The sequence below is a fragment of the Poecilia mexicana genome, unplaced genomic scaffold (genome assembly GCF_051168715.1).
Source record: "Poecilia mexicana isolate PSO_F unplaced genomic scaffold, ASM5116871v1 scaffold_4, whole genome shotgun sequence".
Taxonomy (NCBI): domain Eukaryota; kingdom Metazoa; phylum Chordata; class Actinopteri; order Cyprinodontiformes; family Poeciliidae; genus Poecilia; species Poecilia mexicana.
Window position 1 is genome coordinate 3,238,731 of NW_028263373.1, and position 17,931 is coordinate 3,256,661.

General features: G+C 50.1%; 1 protein-coding gene across 1 annotated transcript in view; it reads right to left on the reverse strand.

The window, feature by feature from the left end:
- The window catches only part of patj (PATJ crumbs cell polarity complex component), a 54,583-nt gene that overhangs the window by 26,132 nt on the left and 10,520 nt on the right, over positions 1-17,931 (reverse strand). Inside the window, exons 16-29 of the mRNA XM_088004806.1 lie at positions 17,472-17,657; positions 17,234-17,293; positions 17,005-17,166; positions 13,788-13,994; positions 12,884-12,940; positions 6,687-6,935; positions 6,525-6,612; positions 4,932-4,995; positions 3,851-3,904; positions 3,714-3,785; positions 3,469-3,646; positions 3,257-3,367; positions 1,340-1,399; positions 1,045-1,144 (exon numbers count right to left, since the gene is read on the reverse strand). Of these exons, the coding sequence (XP_087860932.1) occupies positions 1,045-1,144; positions 1,340-1,399; positions 3,257-3,367; positions 3,469-3,646; positions 3,714-3,785; positions 3,851-3,904; positions 4,932-4,995; positions 6,525-6,612; positions 6,687-6,935; positions 12,884-12,940; positions 13,788-13,994; positions 17,005-17,166; positions 17,234-17,293; positions 17,472-17,657 (1,648 nt within the window). The remainder of the gene's footprint in view (positions 1-1,044; positions 1,145-1,339; positions 1,400-3,256; positions 3,368-3,468; positions 3,647-3,713; positions 3,786-3,850; positions 3,905-4,931; positions 4,996-6,524; positions 6,613-6,686; positions 6,936-12,883; positions 12,941-13,787; positions 13,995-17,004; positions 17,167-17,233; positions 17,294-17,471; positions 17,658-17,931) is intronic.

Below are 17,931 nucleotides of genomic sequence, written 5' to 3' on the forward strand. Positions count from 1 at the left end.
CCCTCCTGCCTCCTCTTCCTCCCCCACTCCTCCCCCTCCTGCCTCCTCTTCCTCCCCCACTCCTCCCCCTCCTGCCTCCTCTTCCTCCCCCACTCCTCCCCCTCCTGCCTCCTCTTCCTCTCCCACTCCTCCCCCGCCCCTCCCCCTGCTGATCCAGGGATTCTTTCTGACTTTAATACCTTCAATCCTCTGGTCCAAAAACCAGACCAGAACCAGGACTTCCCTCACCAACCGGGTCAGAAACCCGTCTGGACCCAGTCTTCTGTCTGTGCCTGAATGAATCTGAAGACGCATCAAATTTAATCTGAACTTTATTAAGTTTTAGATCCAATTCTCAGAAACGGGCAAACAGAAACCATTCAGAACCAAAGCGGGTCAGAAAATCAGGTTCTGACCCGTTTATTAGATTTAAAATGTAGAATCAGTTCAAATGGAGCATCAGTGGCAGCAAGTAGGAAGAACCTTGATGAAGTTCAGCAGACAGAAGAAATCAATCCCAGAGGGAAGCATCAGATTCCAGCAGAAAACCCCATCCCAGTAAAACCAGCAAGGAGACCAACTGTTCCCAGTAAAACCAGCCGCCAATCAGCTGCTTGCATCAAAACAATCTTAATCAGCAGCCAGAAAACCCCACAGCAGCCCACCCGGCTCAAACGCCCCGAATTGAAACCAAGCGCACCAAGACTGGAGCACAGACAGCAGGAAAAGCAAAAAGACTCGACTAGCAGAAACGTCGACTCCGAACGACGACTAGGGACCGACTAGGGACCGCTGGCTCATACGAGTCCTGGAAGACACAAACAGGTTAACACTCACACGAGTCCCGGAAAACAGGTCAAAGGTCACTCGAGTCCTGGAAGACAGACTATGAAAAGAATCGGATAGACTTGGACCGAGTCCCGGTTCCGATGTCCTCCACAATCCAACTCGGAACCAGAACCAGATCTCTATGCAATCTCAACAGAACCGACATTTACATCAGAACCCATCTGGCCCGATTGTCCTAGTCAGTACCACAGAACCAGAGCTGGTCGTGTTTCTCACCTTTGATCTTCTGCAGGTGAGCAGTCAGCTCCTGCTCTGATTGGCTGGGAGGCCTGTAGGGTGGGGGCTCTCTGAGGGGGGGCAGGGCTGTCTCAGGTACCTGTGGGGAGTAAGAGGGGGGCAGGGAGACATGTGATTGGTTGAGAGGTCCACCTGAGATCCATGCAGGAAGTGAGGTACAGAACAAACAGGAACTTCTGATCCAGCTTCCTGCAGGAGCTGTGTTTCTACACGGCCTGCTGCCGCCCCCTGCTGGCCTCCAGCTGTGTGCGTCTTTCTGAGGCTCGGTCCTTACCAGAGGATCGGTCCGCTTGGCTTTGTGTTTGCTGTAGCTGGAAGCTGTTAGCGACACCGGCTGCAACACAAAAACAAACAGAACCAAGTCAGAAACTGTCACCACAGAACTCTGACTAAATAAACATAAACAGAACCAGCACTCATCAGAACAGCAGCAAGGGATCTTATTATGTGGCTATTGTTACCATTGCACAATATCTTTAGCATGGTGTTACTGTTAGCATGGTAGCATTAACATGGTGTCACTAGCAATAAAGTTAGAATGATAGCATTAGCATAGTGTGGTTACTGTTAGCATGGTAGCATTAGCATGGCGTGGTTACTGTCAGCATGGTAGCATTAGCATAGTGTGGGTAGCAATAAAGATAGAATGATAGCATTAGCATGGTGCAGTTACTCTTAGCATGGTAGCAATAGCACGGTGTGGTTAGCATGGTAACATTAGCAGGACGGGGTTACTGTTAGCCTGGTAGCATTAACATGGTGTGGCTAGCAATAAAGTTAGAATGATAGCATTAGCATGGTGTGGTTACTGTTAGCATGGTAGCATTAGCATGGTGTGGTTACTGTCAGCATGGTAGCATTAGCATAGTGTGGCTAGCAATAAAGTTAGAATGATAGCATTAGCATGGTGCAGTTACTGTTAGCATGGTAGCATTAGTATGGTGTGGTTAGCATGGTAACATTAACAGGATGGGGATACTGTTAGCCTGGTAGCATTAACATGGTGTGGCTAGCAATAAAGTTAGAATGATAGCCTTAGCATGGTGTGGTTACTGTTAGCTTGGTAGCATTAGCATGGTGTCGCTAGCAATAAAGTTAGAATGATAGCATTAGCATGGTGTGGTTACTGTTAGCATGGTAGCATTAGCATGGCGTGGTTACTGTCAGCATGGTAGCATTAGCATAGTGTGGGTAGCAATAAAGTTAGAATGATAGCATTAGCATGGTGCAGTTACTCTTAGCATGGTAGCAATAGTATGGTGTGGTTAGCATGGTAACATTAGCAGGACGGGGTTACTGTTAGCCTGGTAGCATTAACATGGTGTGGCTAGCAATAAAGTTAGAATGATAGCATTAGCATGGTGTGGTTACTGTTAGCATGGTAGCATTAGCATAGTGTGGCTAGCAATAAAGTTAGAATGATAGCATTAGCATGGTGCAGTTACTGTTAGCATGGTAGCATTAGCATGGTGTGGTTAGCATGGTAACATTAACAGGATGGGGTTACTGTTAGCCTGGTAGCATTAACATGGTGTGGCTAGCAATAAAGTTAGAATGATAGCCTTAGCATGGTGTGGTTACTGTTAGCTTGGTAGCATTAGCATGGTGTGGTTACTGTTAACATGGTAGTATTAGCATGGTGTGGTTACTGTCAGCATGGTAGCATTAGCATAGTGTGGCTAGCAATAAAGTTAGAATGATAGCATTAGCATGGTGCAGTTACTGTTAGCCTGGTAGCATTAACATGGTGTGGCTAGCAATAAAGTTAGAATGATAGCATTAGCTTGGTGTGGTTACTGTTAGCATGGTAGCATTAGCATGCTGTGTTTAGAATTAATATTAATGGGCTGTACATTGGCTATTAGTAGCAGTAGGTTAGGACTGTTAGGACTCACTAAGGTTATGTGTTACCAAGCTAAAATCAATGTTAGCATGCTAACATTGATTAGCATTAGCATGTGGCAGGCTTCCAACTGTTTTATTTTATAACTTTTCCAGATTAAATGTTCATAAATTTCATTTTAATAATTGCATAAATTCCCAACATTTCCAAGTCATTGAATTGCAAATGGCAGCTAAGCCGAGTCCAAAGTAGAAGAATCAATTCATCAGCCTTCAAACATGAATTCATTTTCTGATTTTTGGATAATTTCTGACCCAAACCCGAAAAGTTTTGGTGTGACCCGTTTACCCGCGGTGTCGCCGACAGGCTCTGGACGATGAAGACAACTGGACTCGGAGCAGACTTGATGACGCTCACCGCCTCCTCATGACTCGCCGCTCGCAGGTCCACGCCAGACACCTGAGGAGGAACCAGAACCAGGACCAGGACTGGAACTAGAACTGGAACCAGGACTGGGACCGGGACCAGAACCAGAACCAAAACCAGAACCAGAGCCCTACCTCCAGGATCTTGTCTCCAGTCTTCAGGCAGCGGGTCCGGGCGGCCGGGCTGCCAGCCAGGACCTGCTTGATGAAGATTCCCTTCAGCTCCTCACCGTTCTTCAGACGCTTGATGACATGGCGGCCGCCCACGATGCTGAGGCCCAGAGACTGGCCGTCCTCAGGCCACACCTCCACCCTGAGGGGAACCGGGTCAGGACCGAGACGGAGAAACCAGTTCAGCAGGTTCTGGTGGTGTGTCCTACCTGCGTGGCGCCCCCCAGTGGCTGAAGGCGGGTGTCTCCTCTCCCTCCCCCTCTTCCCTCTCCGGCAGGTTCCTATGGAAACCAGGTCAGCTGTTAATCTGAAGCTTCCTGAATCAGCCAATCAGCAGCTGCCATACCTGCGGCCTTGGCTCCGCCTCTTCCTGCTGCCGGTGGCGACAATCCTGACGGACCTGCAGGAGAGGAGAACCTATCATGTTCTGGTTCTGATCGGTTAAACACCAAACTGTGTAATGAAACACAGATTGGTGTGTTTCACCAATCTGTGAAACACGGCCCAGTTCTACTGCAGTGGTTCTGAAACTCCTTCAACATCAAACCGGAGCAGAACCAGCGACTCTGCAGGATATTGCTTGGTTTAACCAGCAGGGGGAGCCAGAGGCCAGAGAATCAGCCCAGGAAGAGTCTGACCTGTTCTGTGACCTGGACCGGACCGGACCGTCTGAGGAACCACCTCAGCCAGATTTAAAGGTCTGGCTTGTTGAGGTCCGGTTCTGACGCAACAGAACCGGATAATCTGATGCCTTCAGGTGATTCTTAAGATTACTTTGGTTCTTAAAAGGGAGCAAAGATCCTTCAGATTATCCAGTACAAAGGATAATCCCATCAATGCTGCTGTTCTCTCATTTAAACTCTTTTACTTGAACAGATTTATGTCAGAATCTTCAGATTATGTTCAGATGAAAACATGATACCAGATAATCTAATGATAATCTGGCAATCACTTTTAGGTTCTGATAAAATAGCATCAGATTTAATCTGATCTGACAATCTAATGACAGTTTGAGGATCTAAAACTAATCTGATGGAAATCTGGAGAACAGATAACTCAGATCAGCTGTTGGTGGAAATTAATCTGAACATTGGTGAGTTCTGGTGTTCCTCAAGGCTCTGTTCTTCTGCCTGATGACATCAGCAGTCTGTGGTCCATAATCTAGGTGAGTGGACGGGTCAGAACCGCTGTGCAAGGTTCAGAACCACTGAACCGGGCCCAGAGGTTCTGAGCAACTGGGTTTGAGTTCTGGACTCAGAATAGAGGACTTCCTGTCCAGACAGGAAACGGAAAAGCTGCTTCCCGTCTTCACTTCCAGTCTTTACTGAAACTCTGGAGCTGCTGGTCCAGAACCAGTGAAGAACCAGAACCAGGAGACACCAGGATCAAAGTGGTTCTGAGAGACGGACAATCAAGGCGGTACTGACTCGGTGTCGGTGTCGGTCAGAGTGAGATCGGACTCGACCTCGCTGTCTCTGAAGTCGGGCAGACCTGCAGGAAGAGGAAGGAGAGTCAAACCCAAGAGGCGGAGCGGAGTTTTAAGAGGCGGAGCGGAGTTTTAAGAGGCGGAGCGGAGTTCTAAGAGGCGGAGCGGAGTTTTAAGAGGCGGAGCGGAGTTTTAAGAGGCGGAGCGGAGTTCTAAGAGGCGGAGCGGAGTTCTTAGAGGCGGAGCGGAGTATTAAAACAGAGCGGAGTTTTAAGAGGCGCAGCGGAGTTCTAAGAGGCGGAGCAGAGTTTTAAGAGGCGGAGCGGAGTTCTAAGACGTGAATCGGAGTTCTAAAACACAGAGCGGAGTTCTGAGACGTGGAGGGGAGTTCTAAGACGTGAAGCGGAGTTCTAAAACACAGAGCGGAGTTCTAAGAGGCGGAGTGGAGTTCTAAGACGTGAAGCGGAGTTCTAAAACACAGAGCGGAGTTCTGAGACGTGGAGGGGAGTTCTAAGACGTGAAGCGGAGTTCTAAAACACAGAGCGGAGTTCTAAGAGGCGGAGCGGAGTTCTAAGAGGCGGAGCGGAGTTCTAAGAGGCGGAGCGGAGTTCTAAGAGGCGGAGCAGAGTTCTAAGAGGCGGAGCAGAGTTCTAAGAGGCGGAGCAGAGTTCTAAGAGGCGGAGTGGAGTTCTAAGACGTGAAGCGGAGTTCTAAAACACAGAGCGGAGTTCTAAGAGGCGGAGCGGAGTTCTAAGACGTGAAGCGGAGTTCTAAAACACAGAGCGGAGTTCGAAGCGGTGGAGTGGAGTTCTAAGACGTGAAGCGGAGTTCTAAAACACAGAGCGGAGTTCTAAGAGGCGGAGCGGAGTTCTAAGACGTGAATCGGAGTTCTAAAACACAGAGCGGAGTTCGAAGCGGTGGAGTGGAGTTCTAAGACGTGAAGCGGAGTTCTAAAACACAGAGCGGAGTTCTAAGAGGCGGAGTGGAGTTCTAAGACGTGAAGCGGAGTTCTAAAACACAGAGCGGAGTTCTAAGAGGCGGAGCGGAGTTCTAAGACGTGAATCGGAGTTCTAAAACACAGAGCGGAGTTCGAAGCGGTGGAGTGGAGTTCTAAGACGTGAAGCGGAGTTCTAAAACACAGAGCGGAGTTCTAAGAGGCGGAGTGGAGTTCTAAGACGTGAAGCGGAGTTCTAAAACACAGAGCGGAGTTCTGAGACGTGGAGGGGAGTTCTAAAACGTGGAGTGGAGTTCTAAAACACAGAGCGGAGTTCTAAGAGGCGGAGTGGAGTTCTAAGACGTGAAGCGGAGTTCTAAAACACAGAGCGGAGTTCTGAGACGTGGAGGGGAGTTCTAAAACGTGGAGTGGAGTTCTAAAACACAGAGCGGAGTTCTAAGAGGCGGAGTGGAGTTCTAAGACGTGAAGCGGAGTTCTAAAACACAGAGCGGAGTTCTGAGACGTGGAGGGGAGTTCTAAAACGTGGAGTGGAGTTCTGAAACACGGAGCGGAGTTCTGAGACGTGGAGGGCAGTTCTAAAACACGGAGCGGAGTTCTAAAACACAGAGCGGAGTTCTAAAACACGGAGGGGTTCCTCACCCAGGATCAGTTTCCCAACAGATGAGATGCTCTCCAGGTCCGACTTCTGCAGCTCCTCGTCATCCTGAGAGTCTCTCCTCACCTTGAGCTTGAAGCAGAATCTTCCTCAGGTTATAGACACCTCACAAGGTCCAGAACCAGACAGAACCAAAGAGAACTGACCTCCTGTGGACCTCCTGCTCGCCCAGCAGACCACAGCTTCCAGTCCTCCCAGGATGGAGGAGGCTTCCTGGGTAGCGAGCTACTCTCCTCTTCATCCTCGTCTTCATCCACAGCCATCTCCAATCCCTCCTCTGCTGGCAGGAGGTCAGAGGTCACAGAGGAGGCATAGCGAGGCAGACCTCCATCCAGGATCAGCTCCGGTTCCTCCTGACAGGAATCATCTGGAAGCTCCGAGTTTTCACTGGGACCCTGAAACAATCAATCGGTTGTTAGAGATCAAACTGGATGTGCTGGGCGGTTCTGGTCTCGATCCATCAGAACTAACGGAACCAGAACATCCTCCCAGCAGCCAGATATATTGGAGGTGGTGTGATGGTCTGGCATGGAACAAAGATGTTCTGGTCCAGCAGAACCTCCTGAAGGAGAAGATCCAGCCATCAGAACCGGGCCTGAAGCCAGGTTACACTGGGCCAAAACCCTGACCAGCATGTCCCACTCTGATTGACTCAAAGAGGTGTCCTAGTTAAAGTGTGCACCGAGGTGAAGCGACCTGACCTGACCGTTCAGCAGAGCAGAGAGGGTCAAAGGTCATCTACAGGCATGTTAGCACCAGTTAAGAGGGTCAGGCTGGTTCTGAAAACAGAACCATCAGAATCTTTTATCCTGAATCGTTCTCCATTAGCTTCTGTTTGATGTGGTAGATTTAAACGGGTCAGAACCATAGAACCCGGTTAGGGGGTGAATACATTTCACAGCTCTTAATAGAACAGCAGAGGGAAGCTCTGGTTCTGGTTCTGACTGGTTCCGGTTCTGAGGGAGTGTGAGGACAGAGAAAGTTCTGCTGAACTCCTCTGGACATCAGAACTTGGCGCCGGGCCCGGTACGGCCCAGAGCGCCTCCTCAGCACATCCTGAGGGATTCTCCTGCTCCCTCCAGGAAATATTAATGGCAACACTTAGGCTAATTCCCCGCTGCCTCGTCCTCAAGGACTCTGCCGCCTCATTTGGACTGGGGAAGCGGGCCCGGCCCGGGAAGCGGGCCCAGTCCAGCCGTAATGGAGGTGAGGAGCAGACGCCGGCTAGCGCTCTGCAGACTGATGACTGCTGGCCTCATCCTGAAGATTTAAAGATGCGGCGTTTAATATCCTCCCATTAGACGATGAGATGATGACGAGCCGGCCCGGCCCGTTTACAGCCAGGAGGGAGACGATGCACACACAGAGGGTCCTGCAGAGGTCGGGATGATTAAAACCGACCCATGTAGGTGCTGGAGGACGGCACCTACATGGGACCCATCAGAACCGCTGGACCCCCCAGCGGTTCTGATGGGTCCTCCAGTGTTTCCAGGAGAGTCCAGGAAAACGGTTCTGACCCAGAATGGAACAACATGCTGAAGTGGACCAGGCCACTTCAGCTGAACTCCATCTGAACCCTGGAACCGGTCCAGAACCAGTCAGACTCTGTCCTGGCTCCGCCCCCTCTCAGAGTAATCTGATTACTGCAGCAGCATTGGCTGGTGCAGGCTCCGCCCCCCTGCGACCTCCAGGAGTTAACGAGGCGCGGCGGCGGAGCGGGGTCCCTCTCTGGTCATCCTGACACAACGATCTACAGAGACGGGTCGGAGCCGACCCGCAGAACTTTATGGAGAGACATCAGAGAGCGGTGAGCCGTGAAACGACTTCAGCTGAATGAGGCGCATGTAAAACAGGAAATAAAGAGGAAGAGGAGGAAGACGCCTGGCAGGGACCAGAACAGCTCAGGGTTCTGGTTCTGGTGTTCAGATCAACTTTTCTACACAAAATAACTGAATAAAATGTTGATTTGCTCCATTAATAATCTGTGATTTTAAATATATGAACAAGGTCAGAACCAGAACCCGGGTCAGTAAAACGTGTTTGGAAGCTGTCTCTGTTTTTTTATTTTGCACGGCTGAAGGTTTTAATTCTAATCCGATCTTCTGACTAAACTGATGACATTTTCAGTTCTTTTCTGTTTTTAGGACACAAAATAATTTTCTAGCAAACTGCATTTATTAAATGTTGCAAACTGAACAATAAGCACTGATGAGGTTAATTTCGTCTCCCTCTGCTCCCTTCCACATGTGGGAAACGTTCTGATGCTCGTTTGCATCCTTAGTTCAGAAAATTCACCTGAGAAAAACCAACGAGACTTTTGGATCATCAACATGAAGCATTGGAAAGTCAGACAATGTTTGTGACTCATGAAACAAGCAGTAAACATCACAACTGATCAAATGCCATCATGTAGATGGTCAATACTCAAATATGTGGATCAACGGTCCAGTCAAAGTAAACTCTGAGCAGGGTGGATTTCCTCTCCTTCACCCAGTGCTTACTGGAAACAGCCAATCAAGGATCTTAGCGCTGTCAATCATGCCTGTGCGCTCTGCCAGGCTGCAGCTTCTCCCCCTTAGCAGAGCCTGCCCTGAATGGTAAGCTAGTTAGCATAGCTACTGATGATGGTGTATAAACGGTTTTCCTGCAACAGGAAGTCGTTTCTCCTCCATTAGCACATTTAGCAACACATACATAAGCTTGATTGAGAGCACTAAGTCCCACCTCTCAGCTCTGATTGGCTGTTTTTGGTACCTTTCTTCAGATAGCACCTCAGGGTTTCAGCTGGTTGGCAGTTTTCTGGAAGTTTGTTCCAGATCTAGGAGCAAAGAAGCCGAATGAGGCTCCTGGGTCAGGTTCTGGTTCTGGATGTAGAGTAGAGCCTGGACCAGGACCAGAACTGTTTTTTAACATCAGTATTTTAAAGTCGACTTTCCCAGTGAAGGTCCTGTCCGCCCCCCTGCTGGCAGAGCGAGGGTACTACAGTGTTTCTGATTAACAAACTGTAGAGATGAATTTTCATTTTAATTCGTGAAAAATGTTGCTGACCACCATCCAGAGGCTCTGAGGTCAATGTGTCCTCAGTGGGGACATGTCCCAACCGGCTGTGGCTGGGAAACTGCTCCCCCTGCTGGCGGATGTGGTTCTGCCAGCAGGTTATTACTGTTATTTGCTTTGTGCATCAGGAGCTGAGATGGAGCAGAGGGAAGCAGAACGTTTCTGGAGCAGCAGCAGCAGTACTGCAGTAACAGAGTACTGCAGGACTCTGTGTACCGACACGATGGGGGGGGCTGCATGTCCTCACAGCAACCCCCCCGTCCTCCTCCCTCCGGCCGCCTCACTTAAAGAAAGATGCTGCGGGTTGAGCTGATGGAGCACTTTATAGCATCGAGCCATGGCGCTGAGTCAGCAGAGGGAGAGGAAGGTGAAAGAGAGGAGAAGATGAAGGGGGGAGGAAGAGGATGATGAAGTGAAGGGAAGCAGGACGACAGAACAAAGAGCGAGCTCTCAGAGTGATTACTGAGGCTTCAGCTGCTGCTTTCTGGACTGGGAGAGACACTTCCCAGTCTGAGACCCACTGGAACATCCCACTGGGAACTGGGAGCAACCAGCAAACCCCCAGTTAGGACTCCAGGCTGACTTCCTGTTCCAACATGGCCGCAGCAGGAGGCAGCAGCGGTGAAACATGTCGGTCTGACACGAGATGGACGTTAGAGCGCCTGCAGCACGCAGCGCCTCATTATGGAAACTAAACGTTAAAATTACAACTGGTAGCAAATTTTGCTTAATGGAATTTTAAAAATTGGACGATTCTGCAGATTTTTTCCCCGTCATAAATATTTAAATAATTCACTTAATCTTTAGAAGAAAGAAATGAACATTTTATTGGCTGAAATTCAGTAACATAATTAGCTGATTAATTGGATGAAGAGCTGATCAATAGATTTTGTCATAATGTGAACCAGGTGAAGCTAAAGAACAGGTTTACAAAGAAAGGTTGTTTACTTAAATGCAAAATGTTTACATTTATATGTACAGTTTTGTTTTTGCTCCAACTGTGTAGAGTCTGTGTACTCCAGTTATCAATTCACTGACTGCCAAATTATTTGCAGAAGATTTCAATAATAATTTCAGTTCTACTTAGATGATGTTGTAAACGATACTGTGGGCCATCTCTGTTCAAATCCCGATTCCTTTAACTCAGTGATCCCCAACCGTTTTATTACCGCGGACCGGTCAAGACTTAGACATTTTCTCTGCAGCCCGGTGGGCGGAGATCGGGGGGGGATCGGGGGGCGGGACCGTCAGATAAGGCTTCTGCATGTTGGTGTTCCCACTAAATCCTGAATAAACCCAGTTTGGTTGTCTTGGCCCTTTTATCGCAGCCTGTGGGGTTTTCCCTGACTGGGAACGAGAACACAACCTGCTGAATGCGACAGGTAGCCAATCAGAACGCGCGGTGACGTCAGAACAGAGGGGAATCCCAAACAGCTGACATATCGGAGATGATATGTGGAATGTTTATTATTATATGTAAAGGTCATTATTATGTTTATTCAGTTAAAAACGTTAACTATGAAAACACAGTCACCTCCTAATCATAGTGCAGCAGATAGAGCTGCTGCTCCCGTCGTCTTTTATCCACCGCCTTTTCTTTTTGTTTCTTTTATCTCTTAAAATGTCTCCACAAACTGTCACTATTGCTTCTACATCGTCATCCATGTTTGGTCATTCTAAATTCCCGTTATGTTGGGGGTTTTGTGGATTTTCTTCTGGAATCAGGATGTTTGTGACTGGAATCGGTTCGTGTTGCTCCTGCCTTGAGGCTGAACACGAACCGATCGAACCTGTTGGACTTTTATCAGCTCTGTGGTCACAGAGGTTTGGAGAATCGGCCGACATCCTTAAATCTTTCTGTCTAAACCAGACTTAAGACTCACAGCTCTACTCATCTCCTCTCGACCACTGCCCAAACACTCTGACTCTGGTCGCTATGGTAACGTTTACATATTCCTAGGCCTGTCATGATAACAAATTTAGCTGAGCGATTAATTGTCTAAAAAATTATTGTGATAAACGATAATATTGTTTCAAGACCTTTTGACACTGATTTAATGGAAATGACGCAGCTGATGAACCCGGTAGGTTTTCAGCTGTTCTTCGTTAACGTGACATAAATAGGTTATAATGATTTTCATTCAGTCAGAACTTCACGCTGACTCTAGCCACATGCATCACAGGGAGATTCTAGTAAAGCATTGATTAATGCCTGGTTTTAAAATTAGTTAACTGGACTTGTAGCCGTTATTTTGTGCCCATGTGGCTGGAAACCACACGGCACGACGAACCCGATCGAACGTTATACTCAGGATTTCTGTCTGCTAATGTGTCTCTCAGGTTTAGAAAATGGGCCGACAGTCGGCAGACAACTCGTGTGAGCTGGACATTAGACTGAGGAAATGAGAAAGGGAGGGTCAGTGGAGAGACCGGAGCTGAGCCTGTTTTCATTCAGTGTCATCAACAGAAAGGAAAAAAGGCAGGAAGAGACGATAAAGCCGATAATTAAAATGAAGTCGATAGGTTTAATTTATCGTGCGATTAATTGATTTATCGTTTATCGCGACAGGCCTACATATCCCTTCAAAATAAGATACAGATGCGCCACAAAAACGAGCATTTTACTTTCGTGAACATTTTAACTCACGATAAAGACTAACGGAGCCCTGAGCTTGTTTCTCTGCAACGAGACATCAGGGAGTGATGGAGACAATGACACCCAAAGTGTTGCTTATATCCTCAGCCTGCTTGGTCTCTACGTGGCGAAGCAGTTTGAAGCTTCATTGCCTCATTAGCAGCTGGTCGCCGCATGTTACTCAGAGCGGCTTGTAATGTTTGACTCACCTACCGGTCCGGGATAAATCCATCCTCCTGTCTCTTCTCTGGGCCTTTTCCCCTTTGCAAAGAAACTTTCCAAAGACATCTGATCTGTTTCTTACTCATTTTGCTGCTTGTGGGCTCAGTGTTGGCGAGAGAATCCGGTTACAGGATTTTCAAAATAAAAGATCCTCCAGACTCAAATAATACATAAAACAGAAATATTTAATTTCTTGCGTGGTCCGGTACCAATTGGTCCACGGACCGGTACCGGTCCACGGACCAGGGGTTGTTGACCACTGGTTTAAATGATTCCACAATGTCATGGCAGGAAGCAGAATTTGAGGAGTCTAACTGATATGGAATAACCAATCAGAAGCTTTTAAAGTCATGACATCATCACCAGATCTCCGTTTAGACGTCTGGTTCTGATCCATAAGCTGCAGAGCATCAGGAACACGGTGCTTACCTCTGGAAGCGGAGAATCCTGGATCATGTTCTCTCTGCTGGGATCGGCTGCTTCCACCTGCAGAAACAGGAAACAGGTCGACCAGGAAGCTGGAGAAAGCAGCTCAGGTTCAGCCGGAACCAAAAGGATTCTGTGTTCAGCAGGTTCTGAACCAGAGAGGAAACAAGATCTGAACTCTACAACCTGTGAACAGGACTGGCTTCAGGAAACTCAAAAAGCCATCGATCAACACCATCCAGATCTACGCTGGTTCATCAACAGGAAGCTCCACAAAGTATCTGATGGTCCAGAACTCAGCATTTAGTCTGGATTAACTTCTGACCTAAAACTAAAACTCTGGGACAGGAAATGTCTGTCCAGACCAACAATCAGGCCAGCTGAGAATCCAGTCTTGTGGGATGAAGATCATTTTTCTGTCAAGCAATATCAACATCTATGAAAAGTTCAAGCCTCCTACTGGATAGTCTACACATCTACAGTCCAAAGGTTAGAGGAGAATTTTAGGACCTGGACAACACACTAACAGTACTGAAGGCCCGGCTCAGAGGTCCAGAACCACACATTAAGATGGTGGTTCTTCTCCTGGGCCCCCCTATAGATTACAAATTGAGAGAGTTAGACTCTTGCTGTCTAGTTGAACGATGTGTGTGTCCGGTGGGGGGGTTCTTAGAGACTCCCTGTTACACTCAAACACCTCCCCCCCAGCGTTCATCGTTTCCTTTTTTTCCTCCATTCATCCATACCGCTTCCCGCAACCCCCTGCAATGGCACTGCGCCCCACAGTTTGGGAACCTCTGCATTAGGAAATGAACCGTGGGACAAAAACCCCAGAGACCCTGGACCCTGGTAGGACCTGGAGAGACTCGGTAGGGCCTGACCTGTAGAGCAGAAGGTCTGGACTTACCAGGGGCTTGCGGACTCCCAGGCGGACGGTACCAGGCGGTACCGACTTCAGCACCTCCACTGCCTCAGTCAGGGTGAGAAGGTCCAACAGGGTGTGATTAACCGATACCAGCTGGTCTCCAGGAAGCAGGCCTCCATGACGCTCCGCGGACCCACCAGGAACCAGAGAGCGGATCACCATCACACAGCGACCAGGATCCAACGGGTCCTGCAGGGTCAGACATGAGACGGGTTTAATCCCAAGGTGGGATATTTTCACACCCTGGGGAACAGAAACACACCTGAGTGGACCTCAAGTCAGGCTGAAAACAACCCAGCCGTTCAAAAACTTTTCAACTCGTTGAATTAAAAGAGAGCAGAGATTTAGAGACGAGCCGAACACAAGAGCCCGGGTTCTGGAGGAACCCAGTCAGCAGCAGAACGGTTCTGTTTGAATCAGGACAGAGTGTCAGAACGGGGTTGTGAATTAAACCGTCCAGGTGGAACCGAGAGAGGAGAAGCTTTAGAGTTCACAGACCAGCAGGTAGGGGGCGACAGAGACCAGAACTCCGATAACAAGGGGGGAGGAAACCCTGTCCGTCTGATCCTCCCGTCCAGAGAAAAACTTTGCTCCAACTTATATCATGTTCATAAATATTTCATATGTTTGTTTCCTGATGGACGCCTGGGCTGATGGTGAAAACAGGACGGTCTAGTTAAAGTCCAAACTGAAACATGGAGGGAGTGGCCTTCTGTGGTTCTGAATTTCAGCTGGAACAGAACATGTGTCCATGGTGACGAGTCACAGTCCAGTGGAACCAGACCAGGACCAAGACAACCACCGGAGGCTATCTCTCCTCCAGCAGAGGGCGCTTCAGAGTTTCTACTGCAGAAAGGAGCAGAAGAAGAAACGATGGAGAGCACTCCACACCAAAGCAAAGCTCCTTGTTGTCTGGTTCCACCAATCACAATCCATCTGGTTCCTAAACTCCTGCTGCGATTCTCAAACCCCGAACCAATGAACAAAAACTACTTAGGGGCCCCCGGGTCGGGCCTTTGGGTCGGGTTCTGCTGCGGTTGTGATTTTAATCAGGCGTTCCTGAGGTCTGCTCACAAACTGGTTTTGCTCCCAGTCAGCTGCCACACAGCAGGCAGACATCAGGCTGACCTGCAGAGCATCACATGGCCAGGCTGCTGGTTCCCTGGATCTCCTGGTTGAATCTGTTAAGACGTGTATCTGTCGGAGGTTTTGGACGGTTTTCCCTCACAGTTCCAATTTCTGACTGGAGGTTTTTTAAAACATTTTTATTTAACTTTTTCTTATGCTGGTTTTATGTCTTGAATAGTTTAAGGCTGATTTCACAACACTTTGTGATTTCATGTTTTACTGACTCACATTCAACATCTGCAGCTGCTCTACAGCTTCAGCCTCATTTCACCGCAACACATCCAACACTCATCCATCCTCATCCATCCATCTTGTCTTTTTGAACATTTTCATTCTGGGAATTTCCAGACTTGATTCAGAAGTTTTCTACAGTTCCTCTCCAGATTTTCTCCAAATCTTCTGAGAGCGGCACTGATTTTGAGACCCAACCCGACCCGCCAGAACCTGCCTCTTCCCCCCAGCAGAATTCAGAAGCCGGTTCAGTGAATCCCTGCAGCGCTGCCGGCGCAGAGCGAGCCGCTGCCGTGCCAATTTTCAGGCTGGCAGAAGAAAGCGTGGGTATTTTTAGCCGCAGCAAGGCGGCTGCAGGTGGAGAGCGGCGGAGTCAGGGCCGCCTCCTACGGGAAGCTGAGGAGAAACAAAGGAGCCAGGGGAGCGGAGGAAGAAGAGAGGAAGAGGAGAGGAAGCTCCTCCTGAACCTTCAGCCTCCAGAGTTTTACTAAAACTGACAAGTTTGGAAGGAAAGTGAACGAACAGCAGAGAGGAACCGGATCAGTACTGCATGGATCCACCGTTACCCCACCATGACCCCAATGTAACCCCACCATGACCCCAATGTAACCCCACCATGACCCCAACGCAACCCCACCATGACCCCAACGCAACCCCACCATGACCCCAATGTAACCCCACCATGACCCCAACGTAACCCCACCATGACCCCAACGCAACCCCACCATGACCCCAACGCAACCCCACCATGACCCCAATGTAACCCCACCATGACCCCAACGTAACCCCACCATGACCCCAACGCAACCCCACCATGACCCCAACGCAACCCCACCATGACCCCAACGCAACCCCACCATGACCCCAATGTAACCCCACCATGACCCCAACGCAACCCCACCATGACCCCAACGCAACCCCACCATGACCCCAATGTAACCCCACCATGACCCCAACGCAACCCCACCATGACCCCAATGTAACCCCACCATGACCCCAACGCAACCCCACCATGACCCCGTAACCCCACCGTGACCCCACCGTGACCCCGTAACCCCACCATGACCCCTGTAACCCCACCATGACCCCACCGTAACCCCACCATGACCCCACCGTAACCCCACCATGACCCCTGTAACCCCACCATGACCCCACCGTAACCCCACCATGACCCCAACGCAACCCCACCATGACCCCACCGTAACCCCACCATGACCCCACCGTGACGCCACCATGACCCCTGTAACCCCACCATGACCCCACCGTAACCCCACCATGACCCCTGTAACCCCACCGTGACGCCATCATGACCCCACCATGACCCCGTAACCCCACCATGACCCCTGTAACCCCACCATGACCCCACCGTAACCCCACCGTGACCCCTGTAACCCCACCGTGACCCCTGTAACCCCACCGTGACCCCACCGTGACCCCAACGTAACCCCACCATGACCCCAACGCAACCCCACCATGACCCCAACGCAACCCCACCATGACCCCAATGTAACCCCACCATGACCCCACCGTAACCCCACCATGACCCCACCGTAACCCCACCATGACCCCTGTAACCCCACCGTGACCCCTGTAACCCCACCGTGACCCCACCATGACCCCACCGTGACCCCACCATGACCCCACCGTGACCCCATCATGACCCCACTGTGACCCCATCATGACCCCACCGTGACCCCTGTAACCCCACCGTGACCCCTCCATGACCCCACCGTGACCCCACCGTGACCCCATTGGAACCGATTCCTTTCCAACAGATCCAAGTCTTCACGCTGCAGGGCAGCTCGGCGGCGGCGTGCTGGTGCTGTGGGCCCGGTCTCACCTGGTAGTCCAGCAGGCTGAAGCCCAGGCCGCGCTCCGCCTCCTTCTGCAGCTCCACCACGCCGACCTCCGGACTCCACAGAGCCAGCTCGCCTTCATCCTCCTCCTCTTCCTCCAGGCTGGAGTCCTCGCTCCTCAGCTCCTCCACAGGAGAACCCTGCTGCTGACGAACAGAACCAACTGGATCAGGCTTCGGGTCCAGAACCAGACTGACTGACTGAGGGCGGTACCTGCTCCTCCTCTTCCTCCTCTTCCTCTCTGCGGAGCATGGACGACAGCTTCATCTCCATCTGACAGGCAAAAGCAAATCATTACCGCCTAGTTCTCCGGGTCCAGAAGGTTCTGACCCGTACCTCCAGAACCAGAACCAGGAGTTCTCTGGACCCGAGCTGCATCAGCTCCATCTGGATCCGTACAACATGAGAAAAGTGGAAACTCCTGGGAGGAACGAGGGCCGGACTCTCTCACCTCTTCGATGCTCCGATGTTCTGCTGCTGGTTGTGGTGGAGCGGACGGTTCTGGTTCTGGTTCTGGTTCCGGTTCCTGGTCTGGGATCAGGAGTCGGCAGCAAACCAGAGTGAACGGAGGCGGAACCTCTTTGAGAAAGGACACGGCTTCCCGCCGCGACTTCCCGTACAGCTGGACGCCGTTGACCTTCAAAGAACAGAACCGTCAGTTGGGTCAGCGGGTCGGGTCAGCGGGTCGGGTCAGCGGGTCGGGTCAGCGGGTCAAGTGAGGTCAGTGGGTCTGTCGTCCTTCGCTCAGGGTCTGAAAATTGGCCAGACTATAAAGGTGTGACCCGGTTCTAAGCGGATCAGTACCGGTCCGGCGGATGGACAGAGAATTAAAGCGTTCCCGTTCCAGAACCCCGAGGCTCCTCGGTCCCACCGGCGGTGCGTTCGGGCAGCTTCAGATCCGTCAGTAGTTC